We start from the raw sequence: 22687 nt of genomic DNA, 5'->3' as shown, positions 1-22687 counted from the left end.
GCTCCTAATAACCATCACTTATTCCAATGGTATTTAAGCCTTTACCCTTCATACATACCACTCCAGCCTCTATTTGCTCATATTGCTCCAAAGTGCTTTCTACATAGTAGTTGGTCTTATAAAGATTTGCCGCATTAAATATGACAGTTTACATATAAGGAAATAATCTGAAATTATTTGTAATGGAACTTCACACTTTTAACAAATACGTTTTCAGTAAAAACACATTAATACATGGCAGAGATATTGAACATCACATCAAATACCATGCGCAAGTCCTAAGGCTCTCTGAACCACTTCCTTAAATGATGTCATATCTTTCTCCCAAGAACTGGACTGTGTGTCACACTTGTATGCCTTAGAGAGATACTGGAATGCCTAAGGACAAAAGAGAACAATGTTCAGAATAACAAGTAGAATTCACATTTCAAACTCTGCTTCCTGGAAGCCATATGGAACTAATTCTAACTTGAAAAACGAACATCTGTGTTATGCAGCCCAGTCTTTATTATTCTCGTCAAAGAAGGGGTACAGATGCACACCCAACAGCAATAAGCAATTAAAAGCAATCAAATGGATGTATCTGGATAGAAACACTTCCCTCCAAACAGAAAACCAGAAATGCCAGCTTTGGAAACCTAGAAGAAGTGCACACACCTTTCCTCAGCTTTATAGCCACTAGCCGAAGAGCCTGGTTTAGAGAATGAGGCATGAACTTGGTGACGCCTACAGAATTATCGATAGGTGTATACACTCATGGAAGTTTAAAACACTCTTTACAGCCCCATCCTGCAGATTCTTGAGGGAGAAGTCACAGATCAGAGAATTCAGACTACCCCTGACTCCATATAGGTGAGAGCACATAATTCAATAAGAAATGGAAAGACAAAGTAGGAGTGTGTGCATACGTGTGTGTATGTGTTCTCTGGGCTGACAAGCAACAGTAGAAGCCAGCTGGGTGGAGTGAGGAGGGAGAGATGGCTAGGAATCCCACAGATTAGCTGTACTGCAGCAAATTCCAAACTCACACAGGAGTACATTTGATTTGTTGTGGATGTTTTGAAAAGAACAGAAAACAATTATTTCAACCTTGGAAACTCTGGGGGCTCCTTTGAGTTCTAAGATAAGAGGCCCAAGGCATAACTTGGGTATAACTGGTGTTCTAAAGCACTTTTGAGAAAGGGGCAGGACAACCTCTGTAAAGCATTTTGTGTTTAGACGTAAAAGCTTTCCTTCAATATTCTTATCTAGTTCCTTTTTCTTTTTCCCTTCCATGGCCCCTATCTCAGATCTAAACCCTCTTTTGTTCCTGGGCCCCTCCACCTGAGTCTTGAGCAAGGAGACTATGGAAAGGGCTGAGGGTAAATAATGTGAACAGCTGCTTGCTGCAGCTCCAGTGGGGGAGCAGGAGGGACCCTTTTGCAGGAAACAGAGAACAATTATGTAAGAAAAATTCATGGAAAGAAAAAAGATAAATGCTTACAAGTCTTAACCTGCCCACAATTCAAAGTGCTTATGTTAAAGATTCTGAATCAAAATGGAAAACCTGAGTATATCAATCTTCCCTTTCAAGCTATTTAACTCTTCCTCCAACCATCAAAGAAGCAAATCCACTACACATAATTCAAACAAAAGGCAAGCAACCAGGAGAACCAAAAGAGGACTTACCTTTTCATTTTCATCAGGCTTTTCGCTCTGCCCATTTCCATACACTTCAGCATACAGCCTCCAGATTTCTCCATCATTTGTCACTCTTGAAGTCACTCTGCCAAGTAACTCCTGCAGCTTTCCTTTGAGGCCAGTTGCAACATCTCCACTTCGATCAGTCATCCCGTCAACCACTGCCCTGACCAGAATTTTAAGGACCTTAAAAAAGCACAGAACAAAGTGGTAAGCTAGAAAAAAAAAAACAAAAAACAAAAAACAAAGGGCTACCATCATCAATGACAGAGATGGTGAAAAACCTTGAGATATACTGGAATATCACCTTTACTCTTTTTAAAAATAAACATCAAGCCATCCCAAACCACTATCTAGAATCACATGCTGATTCCCATGGGCTCCCTTTTAAGGCTTCTTGCAGGGTTCTTCTTTTACAGGCTTGATGCTTCTCTCTTCTCATTCTGAAGTCTCTCTTCTCATTCTGAGTGCTCTGAGTGATCTGATTTACACCTGTACCTTTTACATTTAAGCTCAGACTCAGGGTCCTAATTACAGCAATAAAAGTGGACAAGAGAATGTATATGTCACATGCAGCTGGGACCTTGAACAAGAGTGGAAGCAACGACAAATATCTTCATACTCTCTATTTGTATGTTCAATGGCCAGGTAAATGAACTTAGAAGAAAGTTCTATAAGGAGGAACAGATCATAGAAGTCATTCATGGCCATGGCAGATATTGCCTAAAGAGACTCTGTTGGATAAAAATCAGATTACAGATCCTAAGAAGCGTTACACTTAAGGGAAGATAAAGAGGGGACTAGGCATAAGCAAGACTAAAAAGGAGTTCTCAGAAAGATGAGATAAAGTGAGGTCATGGAAACCAAGGACGGAGGAAGTAACAAGAAGAGCGCAGCTACCAAAGTTTAGGGATGAAAGACTCCACCAGATTTAGCAATTACAAAGGGTTAGTGACTGTATCCAGAGCCAAAGCAAGAAAAAAGGCAGGAGACACTATGATTTCAGACAAGAGGTTTACAAAGAGAGAAAAAAACATGAAAACCAAGACAATTATTAACATTGTAAAAAGCAAAAAAAGACCCCATAGTAGTCTGTAATACTCATTCTGAATATTATATGTATACATATAGAATATTAATAGATAATATTCATTTAACCAAAAAATTTACTGTAAATATACTGGGAAGATAAGAAACTAGTTGGGGTGCCTGGGTAGCTCAGTTGGTTGAGTATTTGACTCTTGGTTTTGACTCAGATCATGATCTCAGGAGGTCATGAGATCGAGCCCCACATTGAGCTCCATGCTCAGTCAGCTCTCTCCCTCTCCCTCCCCTTCTGCTCATCCTCACTGCTTGTGTTCTTGTGCTCTCTCTCTCAAATAAACAAATAAAATAAAATTTTAAAAAATATATATCCTTTAAAAAATTAAGAAAGTAACAGGGATTTTGACATAAAGGAGTTAAGTCTTTGCTTATTAATATAAGCAAAGGAGTCAACAGATAATACCTAAATTTGGTTAATAAAAAGTAGCAGTATATATTTATGTTATGAAATATGGAAATGTGCAAATGGCAAAAGAAACACTAAATATTACATACTTGCTTGGGGAGCAGGATCTTTAGGACTATAAAGGAGTAAAGCAGGAAATTGCTATATTTTGTTATAAGCCTTTGACTACTATTTCACTTGTATATGTGTGTATATTATTTTCATAAAATAAAATTTTAATTTAAAAATAGAGAAAAGGCAAGAATAAACACATTTAAAAATTGGTGAAGATGAAACAAAAAATGAAGGCAACATAAACATTCACTTATCAGATTTTACTTTCACATTATCTCCTTGGTGTGCATGAGGAGGGGGTTAGTGACTAAAATGGGGCTGGTAGGGGCTTTGGCAGAATGGGCAATGATCTCACTCAAGTTCAGGTGTGTTCTCTTCATGTAAATTCTTATGTTTATGTATTACTTTTCTATATGTAGACTGTATTTTAATAAAACTTCTTTTAAAAAGTTATTTTCTGCAATTAAGAAAGCCTCACACACTAAAGGGAACAGAGTAATTAAAATACATTAACAAATGGAGTTAATTTGTAATCTTAAAAAGTGGTCTTAGAATGGTAGCAGAATTATTTTTAAAAAAAACATTAATTTTATAATTTACTGGCTAATATCACCATTTTCATCCCACTAGCTAGTGAGAAAAGTCACATTCTAGTTTCCAGACTGACTACAAAACAGTAACTTTGGACATATATTAAAGGACAAAGAACTTTAAGTGCAAAGTACCGGACACAGCATCTACCTAAAACACCAAATACTCATGAACAGCTAGATCAAGAGTGAAGAGGAAAATCTATAGAATTGCTAAAATCTGCTGTAAATATGGGGACTACAATACTGGTAAACAGCAGTGATGAGGGAGGACAGTTCTATCTACTACATCACAGAATTGTTGTATCAAGGAATTAGCATATATGTAAAGAACTTCAAAACTGGAAAGCAATATAAACCGAAAATGACCACTGATCCTCAACTTCCTTACTTCATCAGAAGTGAACAGCAAAACCCTCATTGTTAGCGCACTTGCCATGTGCCCCTAAATTTCCTTCTGGTTCAAAAGAGACCTAAAGAAAAACAGAATCCCCTGCCATGGTAGCAGCCCTCAATACTGCGCCCCCCCTCTCCCGCTACCGCCACTGTGAGCATCACTGTGTGCCAAGCCCTGTGCTGAGCACATGACCAACCTGATCTCATTTGGTTCTCACAATGACCCTAGCAGGCAGGTACTTTACTCTCCCCACTTTGCAAATAAACTCAGGCAAGAGAGGCAAAATGTACTTTCTGTGGGTCCCCTAGCAAGTAAGGCACCGAGAAGGGTTTTGAATAACAGTGGTATTTGACTACTGAGTTTTGATGAAACGATGAGAAGACAATAATGGTAGACAACACTTCCATATGTGTGTGTGTGTATACACATATATGAGAGACAGAGACACAGAGACGAAGAGAGCATGTGAGCATGCGTGAGAGCCAGGGCCTCTATGAACACACAGAGGAGTCAAGTAACTTGTCCAGAGTCACACACCTGTGGAAGGCAGAGTGGATTTGAACCCACAGTCTGGGTCCTGGATCTTGCTCTCAAACATTCATTGTGTTCATTTTTTTTAAAAGATTTTATTTATTCATGAGAGACACAGAGAGAGACGCAGAGACACAGGCAGAGGTAGAAGCAGGCCCCACACAGGAAGCCCGATGTGGGACTCGATCCCAGAACTCCAGGATCATGCCCTGAGCCGAAGGCAGACGCTCAACAGCTGAGCCACCCAGGTGTCCCTTGTGTTCATTTTTAAGGCACAGCCCCCTACTCCCATTATTTCTTCCTTTCTAATAATACATTCTATTACACTAGGAAAATTTCTCTTTCGGGGAATATGCATACTTGTGACTTTGGTCATTTCATTATCATTTCTTTGCCAACTCTTGAATCAACCAAAACCAAACAGGTTTTTGTAGATTGACTGATTGATTTTACTACCCCAAGACATCAGAGCAAATAAAAAATAAAAAGGGAAAATAAAATTCCCAAACACAAGCAGTGGTTTTTTTTCTAATTGCAATGAATTTCTTCTAAATTTTTTACTCTGTAAATTCTTTAATACTATGAAAATGGTCTTATCTTACCCATTTCACTTAACATTATGTCATAGAATTTTTTCATGTTTTCATATACTCTTTAAAATGGATCATTGTAGTGGATTTAAAATATTTTACTGGATGCCTGGGTGGCTCAGCAGTTGAGTGCCTGCCTTTGGCCCAGGGCGTGATCCTTGGGTACTGGGATCAAGTCCCGCATCAGGCTCCCTGCATGGAGCCTGCTTCTCTCTCTGCCTGTGTCTCTGACTCTCTCTTCTCTGTGTCTCTCATGAATATATAAAATATTCCACTAGGTTGACAGACTATAGTCTATTTAACAATTTCCCTGCAGAGAGATAAACAGGCTGCTTCCTTGTGCTGCCACTGTTATTATTACTGTAAGTTACACTTTTATATGTATCTTTGTGCCCAGAGTTTTTTTTTTCCACACTGAAGCTATCCTTAGGTTAGATTTCCAGGAATAGGAGCACCTTGCTGGCTTAATCGGTGGAGCATGTGACTCTTCATCTCAGGGTTGTGAGTTCAAGCCCCACAATGGGTTGTAGAGGTTACTTAAAAAAAAAATAGAAAATCTTTAAGAGAGAGAGAGAGAGAGAGAGAGAATTCCAGAACACAATTATAGAATCAAGGGAATAAACATCTTAAGACTCTGGAAGTGAGTTTGATGCTTCCTAAAAGGACTAAATCAGGGGATCCCTGGGTGGCTCAGCAGTTTAGCTCCTGCCTTCAGCCCAGGGCGTGATCCTGGAATCCCAGGATCGAGTACGTCGGGCTCCCTGAATGGAGCCTGCTTCTCCTTCTGCCTGTGTCTCTGCCTCTCTCTCTTTGTGTGTCTCATGAATAAATAAAATCTTTAAAAAAAATAAAAGGGTTAAATCAAATTAGATACCTACCAGTGGTATATGAAAATGGTCATTTCATTGCATATTACCAGCACTGGGCATATCATTATTTTTTAAATCTTTGATATTTTGTTCTATTAAAGGTATATGCAACTATTATTTTGAATTTTATTTCTTTTATTACTTAGTGCTGAGTACACATATTTCCTTTTAAGATATTTAAATGTTTTCTTAATTTGTATTGAACTCATTTGTTTCCAGTGTGAAATCAGCTTTACTGTTAACCTTCATTATGGAAATAATATAGCCCACAAGCCGATGGACTAACGCACTGCTAGCTCCTCTTTCTCAACTCAACACCATACATCACTTGAGAAAGAATAAAGTTGATGAATCTGAGGCAGAAACAGTAGACATGTGAGAAACTGTGGGAGACAGAAACTGGCTGGGGAGAAGGGCAGCCACGGGTGGAGGTGCCAGCTGCCAATGTTCACAGGTGCGCTGCTCTATACACCATGTGCCATCGGCCTGGAGAGACTAAAACACAGCAGGGCCAGCCGTGTAAGCCAGGGACCTGTAGGTACAGCAAGGCAGAAGGCCTGGCTGGGTGGGAGGTGGACAGCAACAGGCCCCGGAGGCCTGGCCCTCCACCTGGTGAGGCTATTAGAGGGCTACTCAAAAACGTGGGCACGGGAAGAAAGCCGTGCCTGAAAGAGAACAGCGAGGTTTCTTGAGGAGCCAGACCACCTGGTGGCAGTGGGATGGGGCAGGGTGAAGCTCACCCAAGGGGTGAGATTCTCCTATGGCCTGGATTCACAAGGAAGGGCACGGCTTAGGTCCTGGGCTTGTATTAGGCCTTCCCACTGGCATATACTACCAGTGTAAAGCCAATATCTGGGGAGGACAGCTGTCGTGAATTTGCATCCTCCCCAAATTCATGTCTAAACAAAACTTCACAATGTGATCTTATTTAGATACAGATATAATTTGCAAATAAATATAATTAATTAAAATGAGGTTATACCAGGGTTAGGGTTGGGTTGTTAAGATTAAAAATAAGAAAAGGTTATACCAGATTTTGGTGTGCCCTAAATCCAATGACTAATGTCCTTCTAAGAAGGGGAGAGGACACACAGAAAAGGTGGTACAGAAGTAGGGGAAGAGGGAGAGACTGGAGCAAGGGCACCGCAATGCAAGGAATGCCTGGAGCCACCACCATCCACAGGAAGCAAGGGAAGATTGTTCTCCACAGTCTTCAAAGGAAGCATGGCCTGGCTAGCACCTTGATTTTGGACTTCTAGACTTCAGAACTGAGTGGTGAGAATGAACCTCTGTTTTTTGAAGACACCAAGTCTGTTTTGGTAACTTATTAGAGCAGACATAGGAGACTAATCCAGGAGTCTTGAGTAGAAAGATTCAGACAACACTGAAGTCACTGAGACAGCCTCTCCCCAGGGCACTTACCTGGCTTCTCCCAAATGATCTTCCAGGTTCAGTCAGGAAGCACTAAATGAATGGCTGTCATGTCACAGCCTCTCCCTTCTAGGGATGGTGATCTCTGGCACCCACTCAGATGGCATTCTTTCCCCACGTGTAGAAGTTTCAAGTATCAAATCTCTCAAACTGTTCCTTACTGGAGTATGGCTTTTGAATCATGATTAAAAATAATTTCTCCAACCCCAAGCTTATAAAACATATTTGCCATACTTTCTTATCTTTTAGTGCCTTAATGGCCTTACTTTTTCGGTGATGATGATGATGATGATGACGAATGCGGCCACACTTAGAACACCTGTATGTGTCAAGCACTATTCTAAGCCCTTTACATATATCAACTCATTTAATCCTCACAATAATCCTTGGGAGGCAGGTGCTATTTTCATCCTCATCTGTGGAGGTGAGGCACAAGGTGATTAACTTCCCCACGGCTGGAGGGTAGTGACCGGTGGAGGCAGGCTACAAGCCCGGACTGCCTAGCTTCAGAATCAATGCTCTTATTTACAACATAATCCTAATTCCCAAGGCATTCCAATTTAAATATCTGGTCCACTTGAATTTATTTTGGTTTAAGCAGTGAAGCAGAGCTTTAGTTTTTTATCCCATATACTTGGCCAACTATTCTAATACATATTGAATGTTCTATTTTTATCCCACAGATTGAGAATGTCATCTTCCTCATGGACTACACTCTCATACTTACTCGAATCTGTTTCTGAATCCTCTGTTCTGTCACATTTCATTTCCACAGCAGATGTTAACTCTTTATATAATAAGGGTATAATTAATTTTTTTATCTTTCCTATTTGTTACAAATATTCTGTCACATATTTTTAAAATGTGGTCATAAAAATTCAAGTTTTCTTTTATTGCTTTAAAGTTCAGAAAATTTGCGAAGTATCCACTTCTATTCCTGATATTTTTATGAGATGAAAAAATATTTTGCATATAGTTGGTCCATTTGGAATTCATTTGATGTATCATAGAGTAATCTAAGTACATTTTTTCTTTTTTTTTTTTTCTAAGTACATTTTTTAAGCCAGGATGCTTAAAGGGATTTCACTCTAATCAATATAAACAACATGTAGTTCCTCACATTCTCCCCAAATCAACGCCACGCCACGGATGCCTTGTGATGACCTCTTAATTCCTCGCCCGCAGCTCTCATGCATTTAGGTGATAGAGAACTTTCGTTTTCTCTCCTGAGCCTAGGGGATGCAGAGAGCAGAGAATGACTGTGGAGAGCCACCTCTAACCCCTGAAGAGAGTTCACGTTTCCTCACATGGAGGAACAGTGATTCTCATGTACCTGCTGAAGAATCCCCACACAGAGAAAGACCTAGCTATCCCCTTCCCCAACACTAACCTTGAACTCTTTGGCCAAGTCTCACCAAAATCAAATCTTGGCCAAAAGCACAAGGTGTTGGCCTTTTGAGTTCTGAAGGTCTTCAAAGCAAGAAGGAATGGCACTGCCTTAGGTCCAATTACAAAAACTTCCAAGTGGGCTCCAGGCCAGGAATGAAGCGGTTTTCCGCCTCCAATCTTGGCTATCTCCCTGCTCCACTTGGAGCTCTTTAAAGAACTTGCTCTGTTTCCTGGCCTGATAACCCTGACCCATGGCTTCCCCAAATCTCGGTTATCACAGCAAGGTAGACAGTTTAATATTTGCATTTTCACTTCTTCAGGGAAAAAAAAATGTCTTCGATTATAGAAAAGGCATGCACAGGCTTTTAGGTTAAATAGATGAGACATTAGGCTTCAAGTCTTGGCTTTACTACCACTTGCCAGCTATGAAATATCAGCCTTACTAGTTCACCTTGCTGAGCGCCTCAGATACCTCAGGAATCAAATGGAAATAATACCTATTTTACAGATATAATTTAAATAAACTATATCCATTCCCTCCCCCTCTTTTAAAAAAAGATTTTATTAATTTATTCATGAGACACAGAGAGAGAGAGGCAGAAACATAGGCAGAGGGAGGCCTGATGTGGGACTTGATCCCAGGACCCCGGGATCACGACCTGAGCCAAAGGCAGATGCTCAATCACTGAGCCATCATCCAGGTGTCCCTCACCCCTCTTTTCTTTCAGGGAGCCACCATTTGTTCCAAGACTTCAGTTTGGTTGGCAACCTGCCCACTGTTCAGCACCACCACCTCCCCCACCTTCCCAAAGAATATACCACATGGAAATCCACACAAAGAACAACAGCAATATAAAAGAACATACAGTGTATGAGTCTCTGTATATGACATTTAAGAAAAAGCAAAATTGAACTATGGTGCAGAAATCAGAAAGCAGTTGCCTAGCTTGAGGGGCAAAGGTGGTGGTATAAGTGACTGGAAAGGGACATAAGAGGACTTTCTGTGATGATGAAAATGTACCATACCTGTTTTGGGGGTTGGCTATATAAGAACATGTGGTGATCCAAACACATCGACTAACACTTAAGATCTATAAATTTTAACCTATATAACTTATGCCCCAATTTTTAAAAACTTTGTAATGTAGTTCACATACTCACTAATATAGAAATGAGTTTTTTAACATGAATCTTCCCATAGACTTCAAGACATGACACAAAGGAGAAAAACAGGCATACCTAAATGAGATTCCTGTCTTTGGTTTCTACTAGCTAAATGACTGGTCAAGTTATATAACCTCCTTAGGGTTCACATTCACCCATTGTAAAATGAGAACTATTTAGTACCCACCTAAAAATGCTGAATGCACTATTAAAAGATAACCCATGTGAAGTGCCAGAAACACAGCAAGCACTTGATATATGTTAACCCCCTTCCCTTCCTCTTCCATTTATAAATAGTAAATGGGGTGTAATACTGCAATAGTTAAATTCTTTTCCTAAAAAAAATTGCCCCAGTAATCAAAGAAGGAGGAGAAGGCTAAGGAGGGCGAGGAGAAGAGGAGGAAAAAAAAGAAAAAAGAAAAAATTAACAAATCAACATTAGAATGTACCCTGAGGAAAGAAGCATGGTATTCACAAGGATTTATCTGCAAGGATACTCATGGCATTATCTACAATAGTAAAAGCCTGGAAAATTAAAGAGATTAATTATGCAGGAATATGAAATTTTATTTTATGGTAACTAAAATACATATGTATAATCTAGACATGAATATAAATATGTGCTATGATAAAATTCCTGAGTTTTACTAGTTTATGCATTAGTCAAAATTAGGGCATAGAGAAAAAAAGGAAAAAGTGATACAGATAGTTCTTTTATTACAAACATTGAAAAATACAAAATAATTTGTAGCTAACTTACTCTATGTATTAAAAGGCGTATAAATTTAACATGTATACACACACAAAAGAAACAATGAAAATGGGCAGGGGTGGGGTAGGGGTGGGGTGGCTGAGTGATGGGCACTGAGGGGGGCACTTGGGATGAGCACTGGTTGTTATGCTATATGTTGGCAAACGAACTCCAATAAAAAACTAATAAAAAATTTAAAAAGTTAAAAAAAAAAAGACTAGAATGGTTCTCTGGATAAGAAAAAAAAGAAAAAAGAAAAATTTAATGTTATAACTTTCAGTGTAAAAGGGCTTGCAAACATTTTTGTTAATTATGTATCACCACTGTCCTTCATAAAGTTACCAATAGCTGAAAGGTAACAAAATCTATTTGCATATATACATGAAAGGCATGACATATGCAAAAGTATGATTTTAATTAGCATTCTATGATATGAAGGGCTACAACTCAAATTGGCATGTTGTAAGATTCTTAACATTAAACAGTGAATTCATCTGGACATGTTTGCACAAATGGGCAACGTAAGGCTGTAAAGTACTGTGGCCCTTACAGAAGAGGCATGTCCAACACTAAGACTAAAACAATTTCTAAAAATGTGAATGCCTCTTTTTTCTTTTAGCTTCATGACTGGCCTATTTTGGTTCTTCTCCTTTAATATTAGGGTTTCGAGGCTAAAATATTTGTATTTTTTAAATGACTGTGACTTCATTATTCAAATAATGTATTTGTATACACTGAAAATGGCACTCATTCTTTTTTATATAGTCGGTAATAACTATGGACAATACGTGCTTTACACTATAAATGAGCACATTATCAATCATTAAAATGGAAAGAATCAAACTGTGATGATATTAAAGGCTTAGCAAAAGTAAAAAAAAAGAAACAATGAAACTGACAGTAATCACATTTGTATATATGCAAATATAAAAATCAAATAAATAAATTTTTAAACCAAACTAAAAGAGAATGAGGTCAGGTAATGTCAAACGTAAGAATATCAGGGGTTTTTTGAAAGACATCCCTTGCCAATTTACAGAGTCAAATTAAGTAAAAAATTTTTTTAGCCAAGATAAAAAATATTACAGACAACCTATCAATCGTCTTGGTCCACACTAATTGTAATAAAGCATGATGACAGACAAATATTCCATGAGGCTAAATATGACCAAGCTCATCACTAGCTATCAAGACTTTCCTTCCATGATGATTCCATCACTACAGAGCGATTCTACCCACACCTGCCAGACACAAAACATTGCCATCAGCATTCTAAGACACTTGTAAGAAAAGCTAGTAGCAGGTCCTGACACGTTATCTCACTGTGGCAATTTCTCCATCATAAGGTGCTACAAATGATAATTTGATCTGAGTAAATTTCTGGTTATCTAGATATTATGTTCTCAGTAATATTTCTCCAAATCCAAATGTAAAAATTAAGCTAAGAGCCTTAAGACATCTTCAAAAGTGCTATCCAAAGTGCCTTGTTTACAAGCAATATTTCTCACAATAGGATCAATTACTGGGTGCTTCTGTGTGTGGTAGTGGGACTACAGGACGGAAGTCTCAAGAACCCTAAAGCTGCCCTTAATTGTTTCTAAAAACACTGAACTTTTATAGAAACTAATTTCAAACTCACTGAAATATTCACGTCCAGATGAAATACTACTGTATGGCGGCATCTGGGTGGCTCAGTCAGTTGAACATCTGACTTTTGGTTTCAGTTCCAGTCATGATCTCAGGGTCATGAGATCAAGCCCCACATTAGGCTCTATGCTCAGCACAGAGTCTACTTGTCCCTCTCCCTCTGCTCCTCTCTCTCTCTTTTTCTCTCAAACAAATAAAATCTTAAAAAAAAAAAAAAATACTACTGTAGGGCAGCCCCGGTGGCTCAGCGGTTTAGTGCCGCCTTTGGCCCAGGTTGTGATCCTGGAGACCCAGGATCGAGTCCCACATCGGGCTCCCTGCATGGAGCCTGCTTCTCCCTCTGCCTGCGTCTCAGCCTCTCCCTCTCTCTGTGCCTCTCATGAATAAATAAATAGACTCTTAAAAAAAAAAAAAAAAGAAACTGGAGACACATGATAGAAGACTAATGGGATCAGATTGACCAAGGAGTCAATTCTAAGACAATTCAGAAGACATGACATCCCCAGCAGCAACACCAGCAGGACAGGAAAGCAGGTTGACAAGTTGGAAAATCAACCCTTCCAGTATTATCAGGTAGGAGGGGAGCTTCACACTCCTTTCTGATGTGTGTGTGGTTTGTGTAGCTGAGCCTGCAGGACTCCTCTAGGGTCCCTTCCTGCTCTGATAGTGTGTAATGCTAAAGAATGCTGGAACTGAGCCAGCGGTGGTGTCTAAATGAGAAGTGTTGGATTTCAAGGTTTTATGCACATTTTTTTTATGTGAAAGAAAAAAAACCCAGAATTTATTTTAAGTATAAAATGGAATAAACTACCACTGTAAAATATTTATATTCTCCCTGAGATTTTAGGAATAGGCTTTAGGATGCTTTCTAGTAAAGAAAGATCTTTTTAAAAAACTACAGTTGAAGTAAACAGGAGGATAAGCACCTTGGAATCTCTGCCCCATTCTCAGTGGTTTGGTAACATACTGTACTGAGATCCTTGAATATACAGAGCCTCATCAGTACCCTTTGTCCACAGGCTAAGTTATAGAAGAGAAAGAACTGCCTCAACAGAGAGTTTCAGTTCTGTCCACAGGACTGGCAGGAAACTATACAAATAAATGTGCTAGGGCTCCTATCTTCTCTAGGATGTAAAGTTCAGCTATGCCTCTGTTAACATTTTAATTGATCAATGTACAGTCAATGTACAGTGTTTAGAAAGGATGGAAGAATAAAAGAAAAAGAAAACTAACTCAAAGGGGTCAACATACGTCCTGGAAGTAGGTATATCTTTCTAATCAAAGCCAAAGATCTTTGAAGTGAACAGCCCAGAAGCTGAGCCTGGCCAGTTATATGGCTGAGTTTGCAAGACCAGGCAGACAGGTTGAGGGGCGGGGCTAAATGACAGGGCCCAGAGAGGGCAGATTTTGGAACAGCTGGAGTACAGAGAACAGGTCATAAAAATAGGTATTATCATACATTAGATGTTATTTTTTTTCATTATTTCAACTTCCTCATTTTAAATAGCATGTGCTGACTAATGCAAATAAAGTGTTATATTTTCAAGCCCCTTGACTTTAACTCATAGGCTCCTGCGCAGCCTTGTGTTTGTACAGTCTTCAACCACAGTTCAACCACAAGATGACAAACACAGTGGTTTCAAGTCCCCCACATTTTCTGAAAGTATCTAATATTTTTTGGACAGTGTTAAGAGTTAACCATTCTGACTTCATCTCACCAAGAGGATCATTTCACTAACCCACTACAAAGAAAATGCTAGTCTTCATTTCTATATTGTTCAAAACATCTGAAAGTATTAAAAAAAATCTGAAAGTATACAGTAAATGCTTGTTCAATGAGTGAATCAATGAGTATGAGACTTATTCTAGCTATTACATTGAGATAACCAAAGCAATAAATCATACAAACATCATTCTATTTTGTTTCTGCAAGCTGACTGTATGTATATAAACCACATATCAGTTTTCTGTAACTGAGTCACGGTAACAGTCAGTCTGTGACTACACAAACATATTTGACATTGGAATGCCAGCATACGTAATGAAGAATATTCAACTAAAGAAAAAAAAATTGTTTTATATATCACGTATGTTTAACAAAATTTTCCTGTGTAGAGTCAAGGAAACAAATTATATCATTCAGATGATTCTGGTCCCCAGTTCTGACCTGTGTGTGTGTGAACACGTGCATGCACATGTACATAGATGTGTGTGGGTTTGGGGGGTTCCCCATACTACCAACTCAATTCTGACACTATCTACCTTGAGATTGCATCAGATCCCACACACTGAGGTCTCAGTCCTATAAAACTGCCAGTCCCTCCTCCTCCCCACTTCAGATGCCAGTCACAAGTCCAGGTTGTCACCTGTGCTTTTATAGATTGGAGATTCCAAATCACCCCTCCTCAGGTTTGATTAGTTTGCTAGAGTGGTTAGTTCACAGAACTTCAAGAAGCATCTTACTTACTAGATTATTGGTTTATTATGAGGAACAGCCAGATGGAAGAGATGCATAAGGCAAAATATGTGGGAAAAGGCATGGTGCTTCCATGTTTTCTCAAGATGTACATTCTCCCTGCACCTCCATGTGTTCACCAACACAGAAACTCTTTGAACCCTATCCTTTTGGGTTTTTATGGAAGCTCAATTACACAGACATGACTTATTAAATCATTGGCCATTGTTGATGGAGTTCAATCTCCAGACCCTCTTCCCTCCCAGGAGATCACAGGAAGAAGGGAGTAGAGGTTATGGGAATGAAAGCTCCAGTCCTGTACTTCCTGGCAACCATCACCATCCTTAGGTGCTTTCCAAAAGTCACCTCATAACACAACAGAAGACACCTTTATGGCTGTCATCATTTAGGAAATTCCAAAGCTTTTGGATCTCTGTGCCAGAAACCAGAATCAAAACCAAATACATATTTAGCCAGTATCACAATCATATAATCAAGCATTAATGCCAATCACAAGTTGAAAAAACAAATATTAATTTCTCACCTGAACATCTTTGTATTTGTCTCGTAAGTCCAAGAGCCGGTGATAAGCTTTAATGGCTTCTGAAAATTCCCCAATATCAGTGCTGGTGAGGATGTAGTTTTCCCAGATCTGCCAGTGTTCATAGTTGCACTTGAGGGCTTCTTGTAAAGTTCTAAAAGCTTTTACTCTATTGAAGGTCAGATTTTAAAGACAAAAATGATGAACAATCATAGCTAAATAAACCATAGATTCAGGTATAAAATGCTAACGTCAACTTCCTGTCAGTCCTTAATCATTCACATTAATAAACAGAATTTGAGACTCAAACAATTCCAAACCACCCTAAATTTCCCTACAAAATTTTTAAAAATTTAAATGGAACAAGAAATTGCAACACAAAAAACAGGTAGAAATTAAACAAGACCAGGGAAATGTAAATAAAAACCAACTGGAAATTTTGGAATTGAAAGAGACATTTAAACAAACAAAACCTCCATAGGTGACAAAAAAAAAAAAAAAAAAAACAAAAAACAACAACTAGACTGCATGCAAAGAGAGAACTGATGAATTGGAAAGCAATAGTGAGAAATCTACAAGGAATTCAGATTAAAAAACAAAAAAGCAATAAAGAAAGTATGAGAGGTAAGGCTCAAACATACATCTGATTGACGTGCCACAGTAAACAGGTGCAGAAAATGTCAGGACACAGTATTTGAAATGATAAGGTTCAGTATTTCCCAGAACTGAACAAAGATCTAAATTCTATGATCAAAAGTATATTTTTGTACCAAACATTATAAATAAAGATAAACCAACATCTAGGTATGTTGGATTAAACTGCAAAACATTAAAAATAATTCTGAAACCTACAAAAGAATGACAATGAGAACAGCAGATATTTTATTAGCAACAAAAGATGTAGAAAACAATAGGATAATACATGTAAAGCATTTCATCAAAATAATTGTCGTGCCTAAAATTTTATAACCAGGTATATTTACCACTCAAGAGTAAATGTGAAGTCAAACACTTTCAGATGTACAAAGACTGAGTTTATCAGATGCTGGTCCTAACTAGAACTATTGAAGGACCCTTTCTTGCAAAAATTAAAAGGGAAATCAGAGAGAAAGACAGGGATACAATAAATGATCAATGGTGAGAACAGAAACTGATAAAACGGGACACCTGTGTAGCTCAGTCGGTTAAGTGTCTGCCTTTGGCTCAGTCATGATCTTGGGGTCAGGGGATCGAGCCCCACATTGGGCTCCTGCTCAGCGGAGAACCTGCTTCTTCCTCTCCCCTCTGCTTATGCGCTCGCTCTCTCTCTCTCTCTCTCTAATAAAATCTTTAAAAAAAAAAAAAAGGAAACTGATGAAATATGTCATTATATTTAACTAATTATTAAGAAGTAAAATTACTAGTTGTGTAAAAAAAGTAAAATTAAAAGTTTAACAGACTATATTCTCTGAAATTAAATAAGAAATCAACAGTAAATAGCTTAAAAAAAATGCCTGGAAACTTAAAGATGCATTCCAAAAAAAAAAAAAAAAAAAGAGAGAGAGAGAGAAGGAAACCAAAATGAGTGAAAAAAATTCATATTAGAAAGTACAAAATATTTAGAGCTTTATGAAAATACTATATATCACCACTGGCAGGATATGGCTGGAGCAGTATTTATTTATTTACTTATTTAAAGATTTTATTTGAGAGAAAGTAAGAGCAAGAGATATACCAGAGGAAGAGGGGGAGGGAAAAGCAGACTCCCCACCAAGTAGGCAGCAGGATGCAGAGCTGAAGGCAGACAATTAACCAACTGAGCCACCCAGGTGACAAGCAGTATTTATAAGGAAATCTGTGATCTTATGGGTTTATTATAAAAAATGACAATAAATTAGTGAAAACGTTCAATTTAACATGGTAGAAAAATGTCAAACTTAAGAAAGAAGAAAATAATAAGAAATTAAATATAAAGAAAGAATAGAAATGATTAACAAAACCAAAAGCTGGCTCTTTGAAAAAAAATGAAATGGACAAATGTGTAACTAAATTCCAGTTAGAATAAAAGGAACTGGCACAAATAAGATTAGTAATTTTTTGAAACAAGATGCTATAAACAAATTATACAAATGAGCTAAAGAAATAGAAAACCAAATAAATCAATTAAAATTAAAACAAGGCTAGGTAATTTTAAAGAAAAAGTACACCAAGTCATCAAGGAATCCTTGTCTTATACAAGCCACTTCAAGAAAGAGAAAAAGACTATTAAAAACTTAATACTGGCAAAGAAATCACCAGAACTCCACATCACCTATTCTATAAGTTAAACATTTCAGCAAACAAAAAGATGCTTAATGCTTTACTCCCCTGTCTGGACAAGACTATATAGTTCCTTTATAGATCATAAATATTTTACTGGACAATTACAGTAACCTTCTTCAAATGTATGTTAGCAATCTCCTCTTCTAAAGCCATTTTGACTTTGTTAATTTATGACTACAAGGTCCACCTCCCTTTCCTTGCTGAGCCCCTCCGTGTTTCAACAAGGCATCTTTTCCTCCATGACTTCAAGGCAAATTTTGGAGGGGATAATGGAGATTCTTCTGGTCATCCCAGGCCATTGCTCTGAGAATCACTCCCTGAAGCACTGAATCAATTTCTAATACACCTATGGTACTGATCACAGTAACATCCTTATAACAAAGTCCTTTTTGTCTTCTCATTAACAGCCAATTCACTGTGGTTTAATCTTTTATTCTCTACATTAAATAATTTACCTAAAGTTGTTATGGAATGTACTGATGCACTTATTCCTTAGCCCACCATCCTTTAGAGTTAAAAATGAAAGTATGCCTACTGTGACCCTTCCTCAAATTCAGCCTTAAATTGTTTTGGCGGGGACTTGTGTGCGTGTGTCTTTTTCTCTTTACCTGTTCCACTCCCTACGCCCACCTCCCACGTAACAGCAAATGCCTTCAGCAGTGGTAGACTGAGACTGCAATTCTCCCATCCACCTGGGGGTGGGTGAGGTCAGCCTGGTGGAAAGAACTCGACAGGAAGCATCCTAGGCAGGAGGATTATCCTTGGTCTGACATGTCCTCTCATCCTCTGACCACAATCTCCTGGCCTCATAGTCTGTGCTATGAATTACTTTTTCATAAGTGTGGCTTCTTTATAAGGATCTTCAGTTCAAGATTCACTTATCAAGCCAAATGGTTATAACCTTGTGCTATAAAAGTGACAAAGATGGAGATTTTCCCAAAGGACTGGCAGGGATGTGATGCCTAAGGAATGAGAAGAAATATCAAAAAGGGCATGCTAGTGAAGAACCCCGGGAGAGCAAAGGGACAGACGAGATGGTTTTAACGGTCCCTTTTAGGCATGAGTAGGATTCTTTTGAGAGGAGCAGCCATAATTTACGCCTGCAGGAACAATCTCATGAGTCAAAAATGAGCTATGTCTGGAACAGCAGCAAAGAAAGGAAAAAGCAAAAAGGCAAGAATAAAGCAGTGATTCACCTTTGACCTTACAACCCCACTTTTACACAGAAACCTATTTGTGGAGCTGCAGGAAAACAAGAAAGTGCCAGAAAGAAGTTGAACAATGTGCAGGACCCCCTAAGAGAGAAAGCAGAATTCTTAGGGTTAATGGGCTGGAAAATAAGGTAGAGTATCTAGAGCCTCACTACATACAAAATTATCAGGGTTACCAGAAAAACCCACTGAATCACTCTACAACTATGACAGGGATTTCCCCTGCCCCTTGCTTTAAACCAAAAGGGTCCCTAGGGAATTTTAACATAATCAGTTGCAATCAAGAACATAAAATTATTTTCCAAAGAGCACAGTAGAAAAAACAGTACTTTATTTATGTAGTTTGTCATCCAAGAGCAGCAGAAGTATTTTGATGTAATGTGGATTTAATGGTATCTTCAGAAGTATCTTGTGAATCCACAAAGAAAAATTAAATTAAGTTTGAAAATAAGGCCAAATGAAAATGGAAATAGATCCATACTTTCCTTCATACTAAAACTCTGGCCACAGCAAATCTTGTATCTTCCCTTCCCTTGGCTTTCTGTGGCCAGTCAATAAGGCCAGTTGGTTGTCCCCTTTATAAACTGGCATCTGTCCCCTCTTTTTCCAGGCTAGTTATCTCCTGCCTGGACTGTTACAACAGTTGTCTCCTGACTGGGTTCCCAGCTCCCAGTTTCCTCTCCAGTCTGTCTCATATTGCCACCAGATAAATCTTCCCCCAAAGCTTTTTTTTTTTTTTCATGAAATTACCACCCCCCACCCAAAAGCTTTAGCATCTTATTGTCAACACAGTAATCTCAATTTGTTAGTCAGATTATCAGAACACACTGCAATCTGACTCCAACCTTCTCTCTCCCTACAGACCTCAATATAACCTATAGCTGGTGTATTTACTTGCTCTGCATATGATCACATTGCCCTTGCTTGAAAGGCTTTCCTCCAGGGGCATCTGGGTGGCTCAGTGGTTGAGCGTCTGCCTTTAGATCAGGTCGTGATCCTGGGGTCCTGGGACTGAGTCCCACATCAGGATCCCCGCAGGGAGCCTGCTTCTTCCTCTGCTACATCTCTGCCATTTTCTGTGTGTCTCTCATGAATAAATAAATAAAATCTTTAAAAAAAAGAAGGAAGGAAGGATGGATGGATTTTCTCTGTCCCCTTCACTCATTCTTCAAATTTTAGCTTGAGTCCAGCATTCTCTCAGACGTGTCCCTGAACCAGGACCATAATCCTTCTCTCTTCTGAGACCCACACAGTGTTTGGCATAGAATGAGTGTTCTACAAATATCACCTGTTATTATAGCTCTCTTTGTATTTCCCACTTGATATTTACTACTTTTTTTTTTTAATTTTTTTATTATTTATTTATGATAGTCATACAGAGAGAGAGAGAGAGAGAGAGAGAGAGGCAGAGACAAGGCAGAGACATAGGCAGAGGGAGAAGCAGGCTCCATGCACCGGAAGCCTGACGTGGGATTTGATCCCGGGTCTCTAGGATCGCGCCCTGGGCCAAAGGCAGGCGCCAAACCGCTGCGCCACCCAGGGATCCTCCCTATTTACTACTTTTAATGCTAATCAATTTTTAAAATAATACAGCATGATATTTTATTTTTTAAATCTACAATTCCTGAAGACATATTTCTCAGTAATACCTAGTCCATAGCAAGCATTCAATAAGAATCTATCAATTGAGTTGACCAATAAAAGGCATGTGTGCATTATCATGTAATGGAATTTAGGATGCAAACCTTCAGTATCAAAGATTCCAAATAATACTTATTTTATCACACAGTAAATGTTTTCAAAAGGTAAACTACATTTAGAATTCAAATTGCTATATTAAGTCATTCTAACTCAAAGATATGGACGGGCAAGAGGAAAAGAAGTAAGGCATAATACTCAGTGGAAGAAAATCTCCTTTGTTTTGGAAACTGAATTCTTCATAGTCTGATGTACTTACTTTTGTTTTAATCGGATATAAGAAGTTGATAAATTGTTCCAAGCTTCAGCATTCTGAAATGATACGGAATTCAGTTTAGACTATTCTCATTTAGGTGAAATAATTGCTATAACCCAAAGTATAATACATTTTTCTAGCCCAAGAGGTGCTCTTTACAATTGCAATTTTCAATAGGTATGTTAAAGGCATATGAAGAATTAAATAAATTAAACTTAACCTTTATACTTTAAAGCAAAAATAGTCAACAAATTGACCTATTAAACACTAATTTGGAATTTAGTTAGGATTTTATTTCCAAATTTAGACTTCCAAAGTAATTGGACAATTTGCAATAGAATTTACACAATAGATATGTATTACAAATCCAGGGTGATGCAGAATATTGTTTTTCATATCTTTTTTTTTTTTTTTTTTATTTATGATAGTCACAGAGAGAGAGAGAGAGAGGCAGAGACACAGGCAGAGGGAGAAGCAGGCTCCATGCACCGGGAGCCCGACGTGGGATTCGATCCCGGGTTTCCAGGATCGCGCCCTGGGCCAAAGGCAGGCGCCAAACCGCTGCGCCACCCAGGGATCCCCTTGTTTTTCATATCTTAAAAGCTTTTGCTATTTTACCATCATCTTTCAACAGATAGGAGAATTAAGGAGTACATGCTCTCCTGTGTTATTCCTAAGTACTTCAACAGTCAAACATACTTTTCTATTTACTCCTCTGTACAATGACAAAAATAAAGTCATTACATAAATGTTGATTATAACAAGAATGATATAAATTGGGGCACCTGGGTTGCTCAGTCAGTTAAGCATCTGCCCCTTTGGTTCAGGTCATGATCCCATGGTCCTAGGATTGAGCTCTATATCCGGCTCCCTGTTCCACAGGGAATCTGCTTTTCCCTCTCCTCCCTGCTCATGCTCTCACTATCTCTCTCAAATAATTTTTTTAAAAGAACAATATGAATTATGTTGTTTCTCTGTTCAGCTTTTTATAAAATATAGGGTATACAGTTTTCAAGTTAATATGTATGATTTAAAAATTAAGTGGCAATGGACATCTGCTTGCAAACATAGCACAGTTAGTACCAGACTAGACTAGCCTTATTGCCATAAATCTAAAAATTGGTCAAAATTTAGAGAGCAAATATTTTTGAAAAGTTGGAAAATAAGCAGCATGGGGCTGTGATTCTTGAAAGAAGGTAAACTAAGATGTCTCAACAATCAACCTACACTTCCATCTAGAGGCACTTTCGGGGCTCAGCACAGAGAAGTAGAAACCAAAGCAGCAGAGCAAGTCTTACTGAGATTAAGAAAGAGATAAGAGTTCAGGGCCCAAAACTTGGCTAGAACTTGCAGGGAAACAAACAAACAAACAGGGAAGTGAGATCTGTGCAGCAGAGAATAAGCTCCAGAAACCTCAATAAGCATCATGCTTACAATGAATAGATTTAACAGCAGGTTGGACATAAATATAAGATCTAAAACAATAAAACTCTTAGAAGAAAACACAAAGGGAAATCTTCATGACCTTAAATTTGGCAGTGGACTCTTAGATATGATACCAAAGACATGAGCAACAAAAGAAAAAACAGATAGCTGCACCTCATCAAAACTAAAAACTGGGG

The 22687-nt window shown here is 38.4% G+C and overlaps 1 protein-coding gene across 1 annotated transcript in view; it reads right to left on the bottom strand.

The window, feature by feature from the left end:
- TTC27 (tetratricopeptide repeat domain 27) overlaps window positions 1-22687 on the bottom strand; it is a 177449-nt gene that overhangs the window by 5635 nt on the left and 149127 nt on the right. The window contains exons 15-18 of the mRNA XM_055327505.1: window positions 21069-21121; window positions 15603-15768; window positions 1669-1866; window positions 267-378 (exon numbers count right to left, since the gene is read on the bottom strand). Coding sequence (XP_055183480.1) covers window positions 267-378; window positions 1669-1866; window positions 15603-15768; window positions 21069-21121 — 529 coding nt within the window. The remainder of the gene's footprint in view (window positions 1-266; window positions 379-1668; window positions 1867-15602; window positions 15769-21068; window positions 21122-22687) is intronic.

The sequence above is a fragment of the Nyctereutes procyonoides genome, unplaced genomic scaffold (assembly GCF_905146905.1).
Source record: "Nyctereutes procyonoides isolate TBG_1078 unplaced genomic scaffold, NYPRO_anot_genome, whole genome shotgun sequence".
Lineage (NCBI taxonomy): Eukaryota > Metazoa > Chordata > Mammalia > Carnivora > Canidae > Nyctereutes > Nyctereutes procyonoides.
This window is presented reverse-complemented; position numbering and strand designations above follow the sequence as displayed.